At 39.1% G+C, this 21,830-nt stretch overlaps 1 protein-coding gene across 8 annotated transcripts in view; it reads right to left on the bottom strand.

The window, feature by feature from the left end:
- LOC126867599 (glutamate receptor ionotropic, kainate 2-like) overlaps positions 1 to 21,830 on the bottom strand; it is a 117,309-nt gene that overhangs the window by 50,000 nt on the left and 45,479 nt on the right. For all 8 annotated transcript variants that reach the window (XM_050622260.1, XM_050622253.1, XM_050622255.1 and 5 more), the window contains exons 4-7: positions 16,697 to 16,948; positions 6,710 to 6,885; positions 6,115 to 6,168; positions 5,858 to 6,022 (exon numbers count right to left, since the gene is read on the bottom strand). In XM_050622260.1, coding sequence (XP_050478217.1) covers positions 5,858 to 6,022; positions 6,115 to 6,168; positions 6,710 to 6,885; positions 16,697 to 16,948 — 647 coding nt within the window. The remainder of the gene's footprint in view (positions 1 to 5,857; positions 6,023 to 6,114; positions 6,169 to 6,709; positions 6,886 to 16,696; positions 16,949 to 21,830) is intronic.

Below are 21,830 nucleotides of genomic sequence, written 5' to 3'. Positions count from 1 at the left end.
CAGGTTATTCCGCCTCGCGAGCTGTATTCGGTGATTCATTGGATGGCTGGGACATAACAGGTAAAAAGAGTGGAAAAAATACTATTTTTGTTGGATTATTTTCGACAAGGGGATAAGCTTCTCTCATTAGCTTATCAAAATTCAACGTTACGTCAATCTAACATTTCATTGCATTCTTTTGCAATCAATTTTTTATAATTGCAGCTACGGAAAGAAATCCCAAAGATTTAATATTCTTTTCGTCGCTATTTTTTCTTTCATCTACATTCTACAATTTTAGAAATTTTGAACACAGCGAATTATTTATAGTAATACGCTAGTAATATTTCTGTTTAGCACAGATTTATTACGTTCACGTAATTTTTAAATATTATTTCGCTGCTTGATCATTAACAGGTTAAAAGAATCAGACAAATTCGCAAAGTCACATAAAATTGCTAAATCCGTGTCTTTAGAAAATAATAGCGCTGATTGCGAAAGTAAATTCCAAAGAGCCGCCGATCTCTAACAAATTTAAAAAATGGATCGCCGAATGCAACGCGTTAAAATTCAATTCGTTCGCTCGATACCTTCAATCGGCAACGAGACCCAGCCACCTTGATTAGTACGAGACTGATACTCAACACTATAAAAGGAAATAGATCAGTATGCAAGGACCGTCCACCGTGTAACAAGCTCTCGTCGAAAAAGAGATCCGCAGACACACACGTATAGGTACGCGTTTATTTTTCCAGACAAGCCTCGTTTGTTCGTCCTATACTTTCTTCACAAGAAGATCGGTCTAACAGGTGTACAGCCTTATTTCGAGCCAGCTTGTGCCCTTTGGCAAGGTGGTTAGCTCACAATGCATCTTCAAAAGCTTCGACCTTCTTTCAACTCACTCTTTCCCTTCTTTTCATGGCACTTTCAACTAAGGCTGATTGTGGCTGTGTTTTTTTTTCTTTAGAACTTTTTGTTGGCTAACTCGATCGTTTAACGGTGAGAAATAAGAGGAAAATCGAGGAAGATAAAAGGGTGAACTGAAGCTTCGAGCAACCGAAGGAGAATCGTATCGAGAAAGGACACGAGTAACCTTGGTGAAAACAGACAGTAGATTTTACGGTTGTGACATCGTACCCGTGGGAAGTCTGGAAACAACGGCTATCCAAGGTAATTTCAGCCTGACAATTCGGAAAATCGTAAGGTGACCGAGGACAAGTGACAGGGAGGAGAACTGAGATTATGTGGGATAGAACTGTTCTTGTAAACTCGTTATATAGGGTTATACAGATACTATGTATATATGGACATTATTTTTGGAAATACGCGTATTGTAAAAGTAAGCATTCGTATGACAGACGAATGATTGAGGAATTTTTATGCTAATATTGGTCTGTAGCGGAAGGTGCAGATGTCTTCGAAGAATACACGTGGAGATTTGACATGCATGCTACATGAGGAGATCTACCTGCACGTGACAAGAATGTACGATGTGTGTAATTTCTTTAAGAGTGTCACAGAGAAGCAGAAGAGTTCTATGTGAATTATTGGAAAATCATAGAAATAAATTCTTATAATTTTTTCATTCTATTCTAACGATTACGAGTCTACCTACTCAACATTCGATATTTTGGTATGAAAAGTACAAAGAACAGCATCAGTTTAAGAAACGACAAAAGACGTATATCGTTAAGAACAATGGTTAGTTTAAACGAAAAGTATTTAATTACCGTACGGTACAATTTCCTTTGTTCTGGAGTTCGGTTTAGAAAGGGAGGCACGCTACTTTGCTCGCAGCAAGAAGCTCTTGAAACAATAAAGTTTCTGAAAGCGAGAACGAGTGCCCTGCAATTAGAGTGCTTTTTGGGTGAAATAATTTCGACGAAAATGACCGAAAAGGAGACGTTATGGGATTTCATTGCAAATGGTCGCGTTCATTTAATCAACGAGATGAGCCATGGCCGAAGCTTCTAATCGCTTGGTTGATCGGGGCTGAAACAGGCACATGGACGAACCTTGAGATGCGATTTCTTTCTTCGTTCGCTGTCTTTGTGCCGAGGATAATCTCGCTGAAAAGCGAAAGGAAGCCGTACGAGCTTAATCACGTGACGGCCGACTGCTGCGCTCATTTCACTAATTGGGTAAAACTAATAATAGCCAGCAGTCACTGTTTCTTTGCTCCCTTTCGTATCGTCTGTAACTTTGGCCGCGCGCTATGCAAAAACTTGCCCTCTTCGGTTAACGAACTTGCTCTCTTCGTTCGTACTTGCCTGGGATCTAATTGAAATTTACGGTCCTCTTGTCGATTTGCAAATTCAATCTCGTCCCCTCCACAGTACGATAGGAAAATCGTTTGTTTAAATCCGTGGAGCAAAATTAAAGATCGCTGTTGATTCTTTTTAACGCGAAAAACAAACACAGCAAGGGAATTTTTATACAATACGAACGAAACAGTAATATTTCAATTTGGGTCACGTCCGTGATACGATGAGAGCAGGACTTTTCTCTATTTGCCAGTGTGTAACGGTGGCTCGATATTTTTACGTTTTATACCAATGGAAAAACCTAGGTATTTTTATTCAAATGCCCAGTATTGCGGAATCTTTATCAATGGGGAAACACGCGTACGCAACTTTACAAGCGTATATTTATTGAGGTCTTTTTTCTCTTTATAGTTGATTAATCGATGAAAATACGTTTTAATAAATAATTTTTATCAATTTGTGTCTCTCCCAAAATTGCTTCGTTAAAGAGAATGTATATGTAGGTCAAAATTGCGTCCATAATGATTATAACATTTTCTTTTGACCCGTTAAATCTATCCAAACGACAGAATTAGAAATTTTTGTTTTCGCAATTGAGACAGATTGGTGCTTTTGATATTGTGAAGAATTAGAATTAAAAAAAAAATGTTTCATTTTCTATGCAGCGCTATATATTCTACCATCGTGCAAAAGTCAAGCTGTAACAAAAGTTCAGCCATCACGCTATTATTAGAAAACTCTTTCTTTAGGTCGCCATTAAGGCGAATCATTAATCTACCCGCCCTTTTCCACAAAGTATTTCCTCGTTTCTCTGCATATACCTCATTCACCATTTTCCTCGAAATAAAACACGGACTAGCGGAACGAATCTGTCACCTTACAAAAGATGGCGGATCGAACAGAGACCATAATCTCGTTTCGCCTGCAACCATCATTCGATTAAACCTTCAGACATATCTATTTCCTTTTCTCCTCTCTCGAATTTCCGGACGTTGTTTCGTACCTTCGAAGGAAAATCTTCGGTATTAATTCAATTTTACCCCTCCTTTCCTCTTTCTCCTTTTCTTTTCTTCCTTTTCTACTAGACACGTTTCTTCTGGACGCAATTGTCGATTCAAACGAGTCGTTCGAGGGCACTTTAAGCGACCGTCGACTTTAAAAGCCAGCGAATTAAGTTGCCCGACTCGGCGAGAAATGCGGTTTCTTTTGTGACAGCTATTCCTCCAACTCCGTCTCGTTTTCCTTGACGCTGTGTTTTATAAAAGTAGTTACGTCTGACGGGCCTGGAAAAATCTAGCCTATGTCCAACTATTCTATGAAGAAATATCGTGTTTTTCGTGTCGGTTCATTACAGTGTAGATAGAATAACATATTTAAATTTTAATAGCGTTATAATGAAAATCGACTATGACGGCTACATTGATAGTGAGATATAATAATATAACATAATATAATGTAACATAATATGGTATAAATATATATTTCTACAAGCCACTGTAGATCAATCGAAGCAGAAGCTACACACATATGTGGTTTATAGTGACTATATAGAACAGTGTTCGAAAATGGCTCGAATAACAGTCAAGCCGAAGGGTTGCATTCCCGGAAAGGAAACCTTTTAAGGAAACCCTGGAAATATTGAAACATCTACAGTAACATAAATAAAGCCGCCAGGATTATATATACTACCTAAACCTGTTTATTAATTAGTTAGTTGGTTAATTAAGATTTGGGACTAGTTTTAAGTCTATTCGTTCTCCGAAGAAATCACTAACAATGTCCGAGTTTATCCTTTTTATTACATATAGAATAAAATGGCCAGGTTACTTCTAGAAATTTTTTATATTATTACGGACGTATGATCTTGTCTGTACCCATTTTTCTTCGCCGCTGTTTTTTATGAATTCGTAGATTTTGTTTGCATGAAAAACAGTGGCCACAAAAGGACGCGGTGTCTCGGACAAACAAAACGTAGAAAATTTGATTATCTTGACGAACTGTGTCCGCTGGAATAATAAGAGAATGTGAACCAGATGGCCCCTGTATATAGTATGCCCTGCTAAGCCCTGACAGACGTTTGCATTTTCAGCACCGCAACTTCACGTTATTAAGGTAAAGAATTCTTGTGGAATTTCATCAAGTTTTTAAAATGAGATCAAAACTCAAGTGCGACACAACTTCGAGTAATTGACAAGAGAGACGATATACGACACACGGCAATAAAATTTGGAATATTGAATTTAGGAGAAATTTTTTAAACGAGGTAAGATATATTTGTGATATAGACGTTAGTTTTAATATCAATTTAGAGATTTTTGAATCCTCAATAGAGAAGAAAGACAATGACGAACAGGTAGCAATCAAATAAGTTGGAATAAGTTTGTAGAACAAGTTTCTCTCCACCAAATTTCATATTTTTCTATTGCTTATATGTATCAGGTTCTCTGTTTCCAAATGAAAAAAAAGGGGACAGAATTCCCCAGAGACGCGAGAACACAGGTGTTTCGAAATTTCGTTTCGTTAGGAGAGGTGACAGGACAGTTAACTGATGCCAGGTCAGACACACTAATCTGAATGCAAATCGAGGAAAAGTAGGAAGATCCGCGTGTTCCAAGTACAAACGTCACTATTTTGCAGCCTTCCAAAACGTCACATCGCCAACGAGATTTGATTGAACGTGCCAGTTTAACACGAACTATTTCCATAGCTCTTTATTAAAGCTTAACGAACTTGTTTGACTCGCTTTGTCAGGTAACGATCGCTTTCAAATTATTTTACTAGCGTGCGAAACGTCCGCTGTGGCATCGAACAGGCTACTTTCTATGGAGTTTTTCTCCTCGTATTGTTTTACATCCAACAGTCGATACGTGTTTTGCAGTTTCTGTCCTTCTATCTTTCTCATCGGTCTCGTTTTTGCGCTGCTACGTACTTTGCGATCAATAAAGTATCACAACGGTGGACAGAAGCGGGATTTTCCGCGGTTACTATAAATTGTCCAAAATAACTTGTCCTCGTAATTTCTGATTCGGTGAACTTTGCCTTTGCCCCGAAAAATTGCGAGTCAATTCAGTAGAGCCTCAGATTATCAGAATATTCATTAACAGAACGATCGATTATTGATCGGTGGAGATTTGAGAATGGTCCTTTGTAAGAAGAGAAAAAGAAATTGGAAGCTTATGATAGAAACCGAAAGCAATTGTTACATTTTTATTCAAAAGCTTTCGACCCTGATTATAAAAGTCGATACTGTAGCGCGAGTGTTTGGTGTAACCGCAATGATTCTAATTTTCGTCATTGTCAGAACTACTGATAAATTAATCGCTTATCGAAATTACTATCTTATCCAAAGTATACATCTATATTATCGTTCTTTATAATTCCGAAAAGAATTTCGAATCCCTTTAGAAGCCTTCCAACATCGTACAATCGTGACTATTGACTTGGCACATCCATTTAACGGAGCAAACAGTCACGTAGCCGGATAAAAATCAATCCGTCGCATGTGCACGAAGCGAATATCGAAGAGCGGTGCGATAACAGATCGCGCAAACATCCTGAGAACGCAGACACAGATATTTGGCATGGTCGGGTTTCGGGTCACATGGAACTTTTACCTGTATAACTCTCGATTTGTTGAGGATCGTATTCCCGGACGGTTGGTATCGTTCCATGTCCCTCAAGATGCCCCGCACTCCGACATCCTCCGCGTCGACCAGACGGAAGGCAGTGATATTGACGAAATTGTACTTGAAGTCCTCGAGGTCGAAGGTCTCGATATCCTGGAACAGGGACGGATAGATCGCGTTTCCGAACCGTTTAGAAGACCCGCCTCGGGGCTGTCTGTCTCTTCTTCGAAGCTGAGTGTACTTACGAAAGTTGTGAAGAGATAGTGGTACTTGTAGTCGTTCATTTGCAGCTGCAAGATCTGAAAGTGGACACGTGCATCGATTTATTTTCCATGGCGATGATTTATTGCTTGATCGATTATTGAATCGATTTGAATTGATATTTATTGAGCGATTAGTAATTTACGTATTGTTGTAATTTACTAGTAGAATGTAAGCTCACATATCATAAAAAGTTGCGAACGTGATCTCTCTTAAGATGAAATAATTCAATGGATTACGACGCTTAACTTGTTTCTAAATTATACTTTACGTTCAGAAGGAAATGCCATACAAATAAGAGCAATTTTTCCGTAAAGATATAGAAATGAAATTCAATTTCTAGTAGGATTTATATTACTTTCGATTTCTGAAAAATCATTTGAGGTACGGGGCAGCGAATGTTGCGTTACATGATTTAGATGTCAAAAGAAAAGGAGAAGGAACAGTGTTGCGAAATCAATATCGCATAAAAGCAAACGCAGAGAAAAATCGGAATGCCTGCAAGATATTTACATTGGGGACGCGTTGGGATTATCGAAGCCACGGGCACAGGAAATCGATACAGGAATATGTATTTACCATTCGTAGAAAATGATGCATATGCTCCGGCCTGGTATCTACGATGAGATTCCGTATTTCCTTGCTTTTCATCTCGGAGAGAACCTGCCTGTAGGAATCCGGGTCGGCCTGCCTGAGGTTAACCTCGATCTCTCGAGACTTCGGCGACCTGACGAGTTCTCGTAGCTTCACCAGTCCTGAAACACGCGATTAATTTACTTGTCACATCGATTAGAGTCAGAACCAATCAACTCGAAACTACTCGCGCTTCTTGTAACTATGTTCTCGCATCAACTATCATCAATTTTACGAGCTTTGATAATCGCAAACGTTATCAAATGTGTGAAAATTTTCTTACTGAATTTTTGGAATAACTGGTTTGTTGCAATCATTTGATTATCAAATGCACACAGATTTCTCTATTACGGTACAACTTATATTAGGTTGTCCGAAAAGTTTCTTTCGTTTCATAAGGCGATGATAGACGAACAACAATTTCTGTTTTATATTATTTTATTGAATTAGGTATGATCCATTTCTATTTTTCTTTCCTATTATTATGTTCGTGCATGATTCAATAAACTAATATAAAACAACAAACATTATGCGTCTATTATTTCCTTACAAAACAAAAGAAACTTTTCGGACAACCTGATATTTTGTCCACAGTTTCTAGTTAATATTTCCGAAAGTTTGTTCAAATTAAACTCGTGCCACTTTTCCTCGAAAACCTTCGATTCTTAATTTTCTTTCGATCGAAATAGCTCAACGGTGCTGAGCTGAAGTCGATAATTGCTATAGTAGATATGTAGCAAGAATTTGGCGCAACTTCTCAAGAAAGTATTCTCGTATACGAGTGACCCCGATCGTTTCAATAATTGCGAGACCGCCGAAATATGTAGCTCCTTCGCGGATCTTCTTAGATATTATTAGAGTGGCCGTTTAATGGGTCGGAAACCCGTGAATCGCGTCGCCCGATGAAATCAATACTTCCCACCGCCTGAGTAATCAAGGTATCATCTCGACTTGCGGGTCTTCCGAGGTTCGAGTTCGTTCCCTTTCAAGTTTCCACTCGGAACTTGAACGTCCGGGATTCTCCGTTTGGTGGACTAACGTTTCGTCCATTCTCTTAGGTCGATCAAGTCCTTCGAACAACGAGAATCAACAAACTTTCACGAATTCGATCATTGCCGCCGATTATTCCAAAATGTAACATTGAAATATATTGTTGGTTTATAGATGTATATTAATAATCAACGACTATTGTATCGGATATCGTCATGGAATTATTTAACAGTACGGCTAGGATTTAATACTGAAATCATCGACGATGAAATTACAAATAAATGAAAATGAAAAACGTATGAAAATATAGATAATTCACTTTTACCCATGTACTTTGCAAAAATTTAAATTACTAAAAATGTACCGTTGCAGAATCCATAAAATTCCTCTGAAAAATTACGAATTCATTTGGAACACTCTGGTCCAAACTGTCGATAAGCTATATATATATTTTCAAAAGCTGTACCAAATTTAAATGTAGCTTAATATTTTTCTAAACAATAATCTATCCACGTTGACATATTTCTATTTAATCGAGGTATAATACACAGGAACATGTTTTATGTATTAAAATTGGAAACAAAATCGAGTGAAATAGAGTGAAATTGGAAAGGGTTAATATTTCATTGTTCGATCAAGTTAAACGAGTGATTCATCGCAGCAAACAGGACGAATAGATTTTTCACTCGCGATTTCGCTCGCGGAGAATTCGCCAGATTTTCCTGTTGCAGACCCGTTAATTAACGCGGGCAAATCCGTAGACAGGGTAACTAATCCCCCAGCAAGAAACGGAATTTAATTGTCGCTGATATAGCAAACAAGCTGGTCTAGCGTTTGCAGTATTTGTAAGCATTGAGTTTCCTTTGGTGATGGAGATTGTTTGCTTGTCCATCGTTACGGAAGATACATCGTTAGGGTAGCGACGTAAAAATGGAAGTACAATATATTTCTGAGCTAATGAGTTGGAATCTTTGTTATCTTGGTTCTTAATTAAAATTACATTTTTTATAGGAAATTTTTTTCGGATACTTCGATGAACGGCTGGATAATTTTCTTTCATTACGGATCGCTAATAAGACAAAGAGAACAATTAGTTCTTTCGTGGTAAACAGAGAGCAATACGATAACTCAATTCAATATTACAAATGAGCGGATTTTACGCGAGTGAAGCAATTCCACTGCAAGTTAAATGAACTGGCACAATTCGTCGTTTCAAATTCAATACGAACAGCATCTGCTCTCGACGCGCTTCGAAAGTTCTTCGTGTTGAAATTCAAATGACTCGAGTACGTGGCGACAATAACAACATAAATCATCGAATCTTCCTTTTTTCTTCACGAGCAAAGTATTTTATGATTGCTAGAAGTCTACAGTTGGTCTTAGAATAAAAGGGAAAATCAAAAGGGAGAGACTGTTTATAAATCTTCGCCTGCGACCAAATGAGAAGTCCAGACTTGAGCAAACTGTTCCAACTACATGGCTGATTCGAGGGGGTAAAAACGCGAGAAGAAAAAGGAGAACATCGTTTCAAGGTAGTGGATGATTTCTCTTGGGGCGTTCAAGACCGCTCGAGACACGAAACAAATTATTATATCGGCATTTACTTACTTTAATGACAAGCACTTACGGTCGTGCCTCGAATGCCGATAACCGCTGTCGGATGAAATATTGCGCCGGCACGGCGCGAGGAAGGAAGTCATTCATTTTTTCCACCTCGATCGGGAACGGCTGGTATTCCGGAGGAATTGAATTGTTCGCGTCTTTTCGGTTTACATATTTTATCGAAACAAGCGGATCGATCACGATGATTAATGGCCCGTGACATCCTGTTACTTTATCGTTGTTCGCTAATAGAAAGAAATTAATGTCCGCGATTTCCGACATTTTTCTGATAGATGAGAATGCAATAGCGAGAATTCAAGCGGATCACGAGTGAATGTGAATGTTTACGCCGGAGTATTGGTAAGGAATGAGCGTCGATTTAGGAGAATGCACGAGGAAATTTGGATGTACGTAGCAATTAATATCGGTAATTGATCTGTAGATCACACGGGCTACGCAAAATTGGCACATGATTTGGCAACTAAGTATGAAGTCGTTTTGCACGCGCAGGCGTAGGATTCTGTTGCCACAAAGTAATTCTTGAGGTTGTAAATACTGGCTTTGACAGAGGAACAACAATAATAGTATCAAGCGTTCGTAAATCTGAGCAGCTGAATTTATCCGTAGAAACTTAACATCATGCGTGTGGGATCTATATAATTGAGAAATAACAAGGATAGCGTGCGAATAATTGAAACGTTGTGCTAAACTTTTGAGAATTTCAAGTTTATCTATTTTATTACCAACGTTCGGATTATTGAAACAATTAAAATAACCAATATGAAATTTTCTCTTTTCACAATTTTTTATCGTGTTATTTTATTTTATAAACCGACTATTATCAAATTTTCAGTTTTTACCATTCTATATCATTTTATTTTATATCCATCGAATAGAATTCTGCGATTTATGACTCCCACACGTCGATATATCACGTAACCCTTAATCATTATAATACACACCTTAGGGCGACATGCCATAAATCCGACACCGCTCTGACGAGCTTTCCACTAAATACATTGTTAAAGCTCTCGTTACATACACTGATATTTACATATTTCCTAGAAGACATTTTGTCGTCCTTTACGATAATGACTGGGTTTATTGCGCCCGTCTTCAGCTCCGCGTTTTTCTCAGATAACGAGGTACCCTGCGATCCTTCGTTATGTTGTGACAACGAATGGTCCGGTGTCTCTAGTCACGGGACTCCTTAATCTCGGTGTCTGACACAAAGATGGCGTTAAACACCCTAGGATCCTTTCTTCTGGCTGTAAATCCGCGAAATCTCCACCTCTCGAGCCCGTTTCGCACTTTCCTTCTTATCTTTTCCTCTTTGCTCCATCAAACACGCTCTCCGCTTCTATCTGCTTCTTCTTTCAAACAATTCTCCTTTTTCTCTTCCTCCTCCTTCATTCTGTTTCTTTCGACACTTTGCCTCCTTATCCCTTTCCTAATCTTTGTAGCTTCTCACGTGACGCAATTCTGAATTTTCCCACAGTCATTCGAGATCGTCTGGCAGAGCAGCGTGTCATCTTTCAGCTTCTACTGCAGCATTGGATTGCGAGTAATAGAATCGTAGGAAACCCTTTTCAACATTGCGCATATTACGATTTGAAATTTTATCAACAAGATCAAAGAATACCGAAAGTTTTGAGTGGCGGTAATTTTTTGACCTGCGGTGTAATCCGCCAAGATTTCATCTACAGGCAAATCATTTATACGAAATCTCTAATAATATAAAGTCTTTTTAGGGATATCCAAGGAAGCATCCAATTCCTTCAATCCTGAAGACTGGATTCCGCTTCCTCGCGTCTCGAGAATCAACGATGAACCATGGTCCTGGACTATCACCATCTATTGTGAAAATTCTCGCCACCGCCCCCATAGCCTCTTTCGATCCTTTCTCTCGATCCTCCTTATTCTACGCTCTGTGTTCGCTCTTCTCAGGAAACATCCTGGACAATGGAAAGGTGCAATGCAGCATTTTAAGCTGCAACGGAAGGAATGCCTTTTATCCCTTCCTTGTACTCCAACAGACTTATAATATTTCCAATAGCTTGACAATTGAAGTCACGAAACCTCGTGAAATCCACTTCGACGAGAGTTTATTTTGGCAAACGTAATTTCGAAGATTCTTCAGCAACCAGTCCATGACACTTCGAAACTGCAGTTCTTTGAGGTATACAGCCATACGCGAAACCACTCTATGAGTATTTTTGTCACGGAAGACGAAAATCGCTTCGAAACGTTCGCGTCACCGACAGACGTACGCGATATTGGCAGGCGCGTTGAAGATTCCCGGAACATGCCGGAAAAAGTGGCGAATGACGTTCGTCTCCTGTCGAGGTAGAGATAGGGGATTTGGACATCGCAGAAATATGTATCCAGTCTGCCACGTACTTGTTACTCTAAATCACCGGAAACGAGAGCTGACGCTGTCTCTCAGCCTCAGTGGTCGTTTTTCTTTCAGTTGCGTGGAAAAATTATTAAACGTGGTAAATAACGAAATTGTTTATTGAATATCGCAATGGAACCTAGGTAATGCGAATTTCGAGGAAAAAGTTAGAATCTTAGAGCTATGGAGCTATATGTCTTACCGAGCTTTTCGAAGAGTAAAAAAGTCTTAACAAACGAAAATGACCCCAAGAGACTTTGTACGAAGATTAACAGTTTTTGAACTGAAAAAGACAAATTTATATTTTGGACAAGTTATTAACTCATGAGAATGATTACAGTTTACATAGCTTGGGCGTGGAAAACATGCGCGTTGTGCAAGTATCCAAGAACATTCTGCCATTTGTGATACAGCGTTCACAGTTGCAAGAAAGGAAGTTTTGCGTACGACAAGAATTCGATGCGAGGTGTTCGTAGATTATCTGTTTCATTTACTTTGTTGGCGCGCTTTTGTTGCTTTTTGAGAAATTTGAGTATGTATCTAAAGATTTACTGACTTCGTTAACGCGTCTTTTGTGGCTACGTAGTTTTTATTTGTCAAAGCCCTCGTATTTTTGATTTAAATATACTTGTCGTCTTTTTCTTGGCGACCGGAGCTACGGGTAATCTCCTGCCGTGTTGCACGAAGGAGAACCGCGAAAGTGAGTGAGAAAGTGGAGGGTTTAGAAGAAAAAAGAAGGTGCTGTAGATTCAAGAATTCAAATCGAAATCCGATCGTGGAGACCTCCCAAATAGAAATTCAAGACTTTCCAGTTTGTAACTTCGCCCACGAATAGAAATTCAAGACTTTCCACCGTTTGTCGTGTAACTTCACCCGCGAGTAGCTCCCTTAAGTTGAATTAAACGCAGATTCCCATCGAGAAACTTACGCTGTGCCGAAGAATGTGTCCGTGATGCAAAGCAGCGTCTAAGTTTCTAAATTTTCGCGACGAATCTCGCGAAGGATTCCCTGGAGGCCTTTAGAAACGAGGGTGGAAACTTTTTAAGGCGCGTTCGCGTGGCTTCTTAATAAGGCGCAAACGATCAAAGACGTAAAATTAACACGTGCGTTAAACGCCGGTAGCAGACGATCTCGAGGACTAGAAATTTCCCACAAGCACGTGAATCCACCCTTCCGGTCCTTGCAACACGATGGAAGATGCCGCCTGCAGCTTGAGTAACGAGGGTTAACGCTGACAGCGAAATAACGAAGGGCGGGGTCATGTTAAAGCGTTATTAGGATCGTTGAAAATCTTGCTGGTAAACCTGTCGCGACCTTTGCCATGAAATTCATGAACTTCGTCTCGAATTATTGAGCCCGTGCGTGCAATAACTGTGGTTAAATTACAAATATCGAATTGATGACGAATAGTACCATTTTTCCCATTTCTGCAGAAAAAATTCAGGAGAAATTCGCTATTCGGTTAAATGGGAATTAAATATTCAATATCGTAACATTGTATTAAGTTAGGAAGGTATATCATTTGTATACAATAATCCTGAGTCTAAAAAATTAGGATTAGAACAATTTGTCTCCATGAAAATGGCGACACGTTGTCACGCGTGTGAATGGATATTGATCGACAAAAAACGAAGAAAGAAATTGAAAAATGTCAACGTTTAATAGCCCTGTTACATTAAAGAATAAAATTTAAATTATCCAAGATAAAGAAAATCCGAGCACTTTATCTAGTTTGAACCGAATGTAACTTTCGGCGAAATTCGAGCACTAAATCACGCATAGTTTATCAGTGGTTAAGTTGGAATCGCCTTGGTAGAAACGGATTAAAGTTCGTCAGAGAATTGTCTGGCGGTAGTTCCGCTTTCACTCCGGAAAATTGGGAAGTTAAGACGAACAGAGAATCGGCAGGTCGGTAGCTTTGAGCCACGATCCGGACGTGTTCTATTCCGATGGGGGACCAGGATTCGTTACTTTCTGGCGGCAACATCATCGACTATATTTGAAAGTGAAGGAAACACGGAAATTCTGGGGCTTCGGTAAATCTCTGTTGGGAATCAGTTTGGTAACGGATAGGGAATGGTTTGTGTCTCGAGTTGGTGACGAGTGTGGTGGTAGGCGATGAGTGTGAGTTGTAGGTTACAGGGGTGTTCTAATCGGCTTGTACGTACAACTTTCGTGCACCTCCGCAAATAGATAAGCTCGCTAGCCGAGATGGTTAAGCTCGAGGCGTGTTTTCATCGGCACCTGGTTAAGTTCGCGCAAATCCCATGGAGCCTTCGAAAGGAAGGTGTTTAAAGAAACTTTGCGCGTATTAGCAGCGCTTCGTGTCCTGACTTCGGCTTTCTTAAAAGTCTCTCGATTGAATCGTTTCAAATATAAGCCGAAGTTTGGATTAAATTCGTGGAAGGTAGTTGTGGTTTTTTTATGTAGAAATTTAGATCATCGTTTTATACGGCATATAATCTGATGCATTTATAATTCGAAATGGGCAACGAGAGGCCTGTCTGACGACGAATGTGCCATTTCCCCTTCGGTGACAGCGAAGTCCTCGATCTCGCCCGGGGAAGAGTCACGTTTCACTGCGCACGAAATGCGGTGGTGACGCACGTGTTGTAACAATCTGTCACGGGAATATTCCAACGCTCGAGCATGCAGTCGATGCTTACAGCGGATGAATTTACGCGCTTCTATCGTAATCCAGGTTGGACCTGGCTTATCAGTTACTGAGAAATCTATATAGAATCAAATAATAATATTATCCATCTAATTGAGGGATGTTATTAATGTTACTAACTACGGTCTTTCAAAATCGTCAAGAATGAGAAAGACTATTTATAAATATAAAAAATGAACGATTAAACATATTAACAAATATATAGCACATAAATAAAATAAAAGAAATTTAGTCTTTCCTTTCTTCATCCTTTAAAGTTTGTTATTCAACAAATTTCCTTAGCAGACCGGCTTGCAGCTCATACGCGGCACTTGGTAAAAATTCATCCTGTTAGATGTCGGTCATTGTTCCTTTCCTTGCTAGGAAAGTATCATAACATCATATCCCAAAGGATCTTCTGGCATTCAGATGCTCGGTGCCGGATCTAATAGTCTTTGGTACTTTGTAATGCTGAGCTACTTTGTATGTCTCGCTACAGATGCATTGGAGGTGGTGACTGCAAAATTGGTTACCTCTTAGAAAAAAGTAATTAGTTGCCAATCGCCATCCTTAGTTGCTAGTTGTTCCTTTTAATCGTCGCTCGTCAGAATGTCTTCACTCGTAGTCGTCACTTGTCCTAGCTAATAGTTGCTTGTGGTCTCTAATTAGATGTCGCCTTCGCTACTTTATTTGGTATCTCTTTGTCTATAGCAATCGTTCCAGTAATTATTTTCCACATTAGTAGATGGCCCTTCGAGCTAAATAGCTAATTTTTACTTAGTCGGTACACCACGAACGATTACAATATTCGATCAATTTATATCAAATTTTTATAAAAGTTTGATAATAGAACAGACCTGGTCCTGGCTAAATTATACAGCAAAGTGCTATATATCTATCAATTATAGCAACTGCAGCAGTGGACTAAATATTTCATTTTACCACGTGATCATAGAACAAACGAATCTTGCGTCCGCTCAATTTAGCCCGCAACAGCGCGGATCGTCGTTTCTTTGACGCCTCAAAGGGGAACCGCGAAACTTGGAAAATGTTAATTAGAATTCCGCGCGGAGAAACGGGTCGAAATGAAGCCGAGCACGATGTCTGATAGCGCGCACGTGCACCTTACATAATTCTATTCAGCCCCTTACATTATTCATCGTCGAAGATCAAGAGACCCAAAGAATGGCGATGAAACGGGGAAACTGAGGCGTAACCGGTTGAAAGCGCTGCAAGGAATCCTCGTGCAGTTCAAAACCGCCATTTCGCAAATTAATTAGACGCGATTCGGCTTCAACCAGGTGGACGCTTCCTTCGGCGAACGCGGGACGTTTTCTCATTATGAATGAATTTCATTATCTCGGTTTTTGCACTCCGCGGGCGAGTGTTATTAATCGATGTTATTTCATTACCGTAGATCTTAAGTGTTCCTAATAGGTCTGGTAATTGGGAGAGGCTTCCCTCCGCCGGCTGTTAAGCAAATTGATAATCTAACGGAGTAAACCCACCGAGACTATCGGCGCAATTAACGTTCCTCGTCTCAATCAGCTCGATTCACTCAGACCTCGTTTAAATCGAAACTTTTATTCAGTTTCGGATACAACGACTTCGATTCGTCAGAGATGGAACCGAATTAATATTCAGACAGACCGTTCCAACTCTCTCGTCTTTCTTTATTATACCTCAGTCGAATTGTAACGAAGGAAGCATTGGATGAATCGTAGGGATTTCCAGGTTGGACCGTTTGTGTTTTAAAATCCATGTGTTGGTCGATATCGGAATCGTACTGGATTGCCAGATTATAAATATGCATCCCGTTTAACGCTCATTATAGATCGCTTGAAAACGATCTGTAGGACTTGATATTATATCTCTGTCAATATTCTGTCTTGAAAAGAGTTACTTGAAAAGAGAACGTACTAGAATGATATAATTATCAAGTATTCAAGACGACTCAAGATGTTTGTTTTGTCAGTGTTATCTCTGGAAATTCATTTTCGTTCTTGAATTCACGAAAGAAAACTAATTAAACTTTCAGCGTAGTTCGAAACTAACCCTTATCAAGACAACTTTGTTTCTAGTTTCCGTATCGACATCGATGTCGCGATTACATTGGGAGAAACCCTAACCGATAGCCGAGAGTAGTACAAGACACTTTTCGCCAGACACAAGAATCGGACGACATTCGACGAGATTCATAATTTTCACAATTTGTAAAGAAATGAAGGAGCAAAAAAAAAAAAAAAAAAAAGAAAAGAAAAAAAAAGAGAAAAGAAATGAAGAAATTACACACCATAGTCGTCCTCGTAGATAATGGCGACCTTGGTCCAGTTGAGAAACTCCATGATGTCCTGATAAGCGGCGTTGAGCAAACTTTGTGCGGGATAGAGGTTGATACTGAACTCTTTTGCCTCCGTGTCCAGGTCCAGCCTGGCTTCCAGATGTGGAATGTCCAGTGCGTCGCAGATGCTATGAATGTGTTGGCCCAGGATGGGATCCGATGGGCCGAATACTGCCTGCACCCCGTACTTGACCTGTTGACACGCTGCAACAAACGTAAATCTCGACTATTCATTTGTCCACTTGGTATTTTGCGATGCAATATCATTTACACGTTGCTAAAAACCAGAAAGCACGCGTGGTTTTTTATTCGAAATTTTTTATTAAATTTTTTGATAACTTTTTTTATATAATATATAATATTGGACGTTCGGAAAAACGTAAAATTGGGAAATATTTCATGTGTGGATGTGCAGAGATTAAGGGTGATAAAGGATACACTGTATTTTTGCAATATTATAGTAACACGTATAAATATTGAACAACAAATGTACGTAATGTGTGTAACAACACATATACATATACACATATTATATATACATATTAATGACAACAGTGTAGTGGAAGCAGAGAAGAGAAGTGAAAAGTCAAGATAGATGATTGGATATTAAGTAAAGTTCGGAATGGAAGGAAACGAAAGCGGAAGTGGTCTTTGAAACTAGAGAAAAGAATCCAGACAGGGGGAAAGGAAATGGGAATAAAGTAGAACAATCAATTTGTAGGATTTTAAGAAGCTCAAGTTTTCCCTCATTTCTGCAGTAGTTTTACGATGATTTATCATTGTAAAAAAGCGAACAGTTAAACTATACATGAGATTATTATAAAACAAAATATAGACGAGGTTGTTACTTGATTGCCTCATTTGATGATCGTTAGAGAAATTCGCATATCTACTTGGCGATCTGTTGGTAATTTCGACGCGCTTGTTCGTTCGATGAATCATTACAGAGAGAAATCGGCGAGATGAGGAGCGCCAGCGACCCATTAAGATCGGGAACGTGTAGATGACCGGAGAACGATGTTAATGCGGCGTTAACGACTCGCTAAGCCGAACACATGACCGTGGTATTCGTTTATGGCTATTGGAAATTGTTCCACGGACACCAGGAATGTCGATTATTACCGATAATGACGTTACTCTCCCTCTCGTTCATATCCCAAGTTGAATCAAATATTCTTTACACGTAGAACTAATGTTACGTAATTAGTTGAAGCGAAAGTTATAAAAAAATTACAAAAAGTTTGAAATCGCTATATGTTGTGTATAAAATCCAAGATTTTAAGTGTTGAGGTTATTCGATGTGTAAACAGAGAAAACTCGTGGATAAATTGTAAGGCAGAAAATATATTTAAATAGAAGTGTAATTATAAGTAAGAATACAATTTGAGCTGGTCAAGATCCGCGCGCTAACTGTGTTACCTAATAACTGAAAACCCCGAAGGCAACGTCGCCTGTCTACTGTTTATGGTCTGACTTCGTCGTAGTCTTTTGTTTACGCGCTGTCGATGGCTTCAGTGCTTGAGAAAACTAAAAAGACCAGATGTAGAGTTTTCTTATAAGTGGTGACCACTTCAACATTAAGGAAAAAGCAGCTTGGGATTGTGTTATCGTAGAAAATTTTTTGGTAAATGATTGATCGGTTTTCAAATGAATAATTAAATTAACAGATGATTCAATATATGTAAGTACAATTGAAAACAAGGACGCACGTCAGATACTTTAGATCCCAGTAAGCGTAACGTTACTAAATACGTATTAATTAAAGCGTCTGCTTATTATCAAACTAACGCCCGGCTAAACCTGGTACTGGAGATCGTAGTGCTTGTAAAATCATTCTGTGTCTGGCTCTTGCAGTACGATGCACAAAGCGGAGAAGTACGCGTAGGGTAGCCGAATGGCATACTCCAGGTGTTATCTTGCCTCAATTGCAACGAGTTGTTACAGACTGTCCGGGTGCTATTCAGATCCTAAGTTAGCCAACTACAGTGCCTTTCAAACCTCAGACAATCGGTGTGCGAGTTACTTTACCTTATGCCTGCGAGTTAATAGAATACACAGGGCAAGAATTTGGACTCGTGTGTCTCGCTGAGAACAGGCAGCTATCACATGGCCTATATTGCGGTTCGAATTGTGAGACACGTGTTGTATAAAGGTATTGGAACCGGTTTCGGAATTCAATCTTGCTCGCGACTTTACGACTTTAGAACCGACCGTTGTAACGTGCAATTTACACTGGCTTATGTACTGATTTTATGTACACTTTCAGATTTGTTTCAAACTTTACCAATGTAACGATGATAATCGAATCTCAGAACAGTGCTAACGAAATTTTGGAACGTCTCGCGTAACAGATCTAAACAGATGAAACAACGCGTATTCAGTGAATTCTTCCAGTAGTAGAACATGAGAAGAGCGCGACATAAGGCCATTACGAGTAGTATAAATTAGGTATTGTAATCGCGTTGTGCCAGATATAAAGGATTGGAAAATTATATCAACAAGGAGAGTATGGAAGTTCGTAAAAACTTAAAACGATTGGAATGAGGGGAAAAGTAATATTAATAAAAAAGAAATAAAGAAGCCTGATGCATCAAAACGGTCGAAGAAGATGTAAGTCCAAAGAAAACGGAAGAAATAATCCTTTAAACGAGTTGTCCACCGATTTTTCTACGAAGCTAAAGCAATTCTTGCACCGTTTAGAACGTCCGGCTATAAAGGACTTATCTACTTGCTGTGGCATCCGGTCGTGACTTTTAGTACGCCGCATCATCGGTAAAACGATCCGATGTCTATTATCGTTTTCCGGTCTGACGACATATTACCCACGCGGAATATCTCGTCGGCAATATTACGTTGTGTGGCTTTCCGTGAAAGTAGTTACGTCGTATGAATCACAACGGCGTCGGAATTTATGAAGCTTTATGTTTGGATGTTACTTCGATTACTTACGACCCGGAGAAAAAGATCAGTGAGAACGGAAACCAACGGGTAATGAATTCTCCGTGGTCTAGTTAATGCGCTCACGTTCGAGACGCAATCGCGGTCATTATATTCGAATTATGTCGGTATCGAACAATTTCTTTCTACTCGAAGCTTGCTGTATATTCTATGAATGCAAGCATCCAAATACGTTATGTAACTGTAACAGATTTAACGTAGATGCTTTTGAAAAAGTTACAGAATAAATATAACAATGGATTTATTGGTGCGTTAAAACGTTGGCCAATATTTTAACTCGGCCGTACAATTCTTGCATATAAACATTAATGTCCAGTATCCCGAAACCTACGCGTCAATGATTATTCATATGACCGTCGAAGCCATTATGGTTTTTGAAATACGGTATAATAGTAATACGATATGGTTATGACTTTTCGAATAAATTTTGTAACTAGATTCCTCGCTTCGATAGATTTTTTAAAAATTTTTCTTAAATTTTTGATTTCTATAAAATATCTGCTAATTCTAAATTTCCGACTAGTGATATACGCGTGATGACCGTTTTGCTAAAATGGAATTCCCTTCCTACACTCCTCAGGAAAACTGTGAAAACAAAAGGAAAAATTTGTCAAACAAAGAGGAACTTACGATAAGAAGAATGAACACAGCTGGCTTGAAGAATGAACTGGTTGGCTTGTTAAGGCTAATTTGTGGTTTAATCACGTAATCGTCGTTAGACATTAGCGGAGAAGGAAACTCAAATCGCGAGGCCTGTGGCTGTTTTCATTTCCGAGGTAGACATATTCCGTTTATTTTTTAATATCCGTTCCATTAGCGTATCCTTTGAAGTGGCGATTGTGCCGCGAGCAGTGAATAAGTGAAAACGACTGACAGAGAAATGGCTGGCGACGAGCAGAGATTCGACCAAGAATAAAAAGCGAGTAATAGTGAAATACTAAAAACCTACCATTCCTTGTTTAGTACAGCAATGGGCGAGATAACTGTTGTTGAAGTATGAAAAGAACAACGAAGTTCATAAAAGAAAGAGACATATAAAGAACGAGGTTGTTGTAAGGTAATCGTGTAGATATTGTGGAAATGTTATCAGATCTTGTGGTTGCTGAAAATTTAAAGATGACAACGAATACAGTAGAATAAACGAGATATAAACGAGACACGAAGATGACGAGACACCAAATTTTCAATTCTCTCGTACACCTTATGATTACTTCCAATCATACTTTTAATTTAAAAGCACTATGCATTTTGCTCCATGCAGAATAAAATTCACCACGTGATAATGTTATTAAGGATAATGGTTCTCTTAACGAGCAGCGATACAAAATGATGGTTCTCGTAACGAGGAACGCTACAAGACGATAGTTGCCGAAATGGCGAACTTTATTCCCCAATAAAGAGAACATTTACCGGTTTCCTAGGTAAGTATGCCTGTTTCGGTGTACTTTGTGTAGAGCTAACTTATACAACGTATTAAGGAAGAGCGAAAAGGAATTCGCGTGAGATACGGAGTAGAAATTACGCGAGTTGAGATGAAAACGGACCAGCTTCAAGCGGTGTGGAGACTTTTAAAAATAGCATTTAACGCTGTTTAAAAGTAGCGAGATCGCCATTGTCGCTACATTACATACAAAGCGGAAGCTTTACGTAGCGCCATCCTTAGGTACTCCCATGATACGCGAAAAAAGCTTTGACGCAACATTTATCTTGCCATTTTCGTATACGCTGGAATCTGATAGCAATTCGTAGCCTTTGGCTCATACGTTTTACGTTTTCACTTCTAAAACAACGAAGTTTACTTCATTTATTTTGGAGAAAAGAGAGAATCGCGTGTGTTACGCGAAACACGTTGCATCAGCCGTAGAAAATTCAACGTTGGATGGAAAATTAATATCCTACGTTGAACGCGAACGTCGACTGCATTAATTTTAAAAATTCATGGGCCAGTAGTCGCCCGTATTTTCAAAATAGCGATCTGTCGTATGAACGATCCAAGTATTTTAGGATACGAGGGGGTAGACTCTTTAGAGACTTGGACCAGGGAGCGGGTTTAATTAAAGTTTTTAATTAAATCTCGATTTTTTTGCCTGAAACTTCATTGTCGTGGTTGATATTCTTGATAGCATCG

The sequence above is a fragment of the Bombus huntii genome, chromosome 7 (genome assembly GCF_024542735.1).
Source record: "Bombus huntii isolate Logan2020A chromosome 7, iyBomHunt1.1, whole genome shotgun sequence".
Lineage (NCBI taxonomy): Eukaryota > Metazoa > Arthropoda > Insecta > Hymenoptera > Apidae > Bombus > Bombus huntii.
This window is presented reverse-complemented; position numbering and strand designations above follow the sequence as displayed.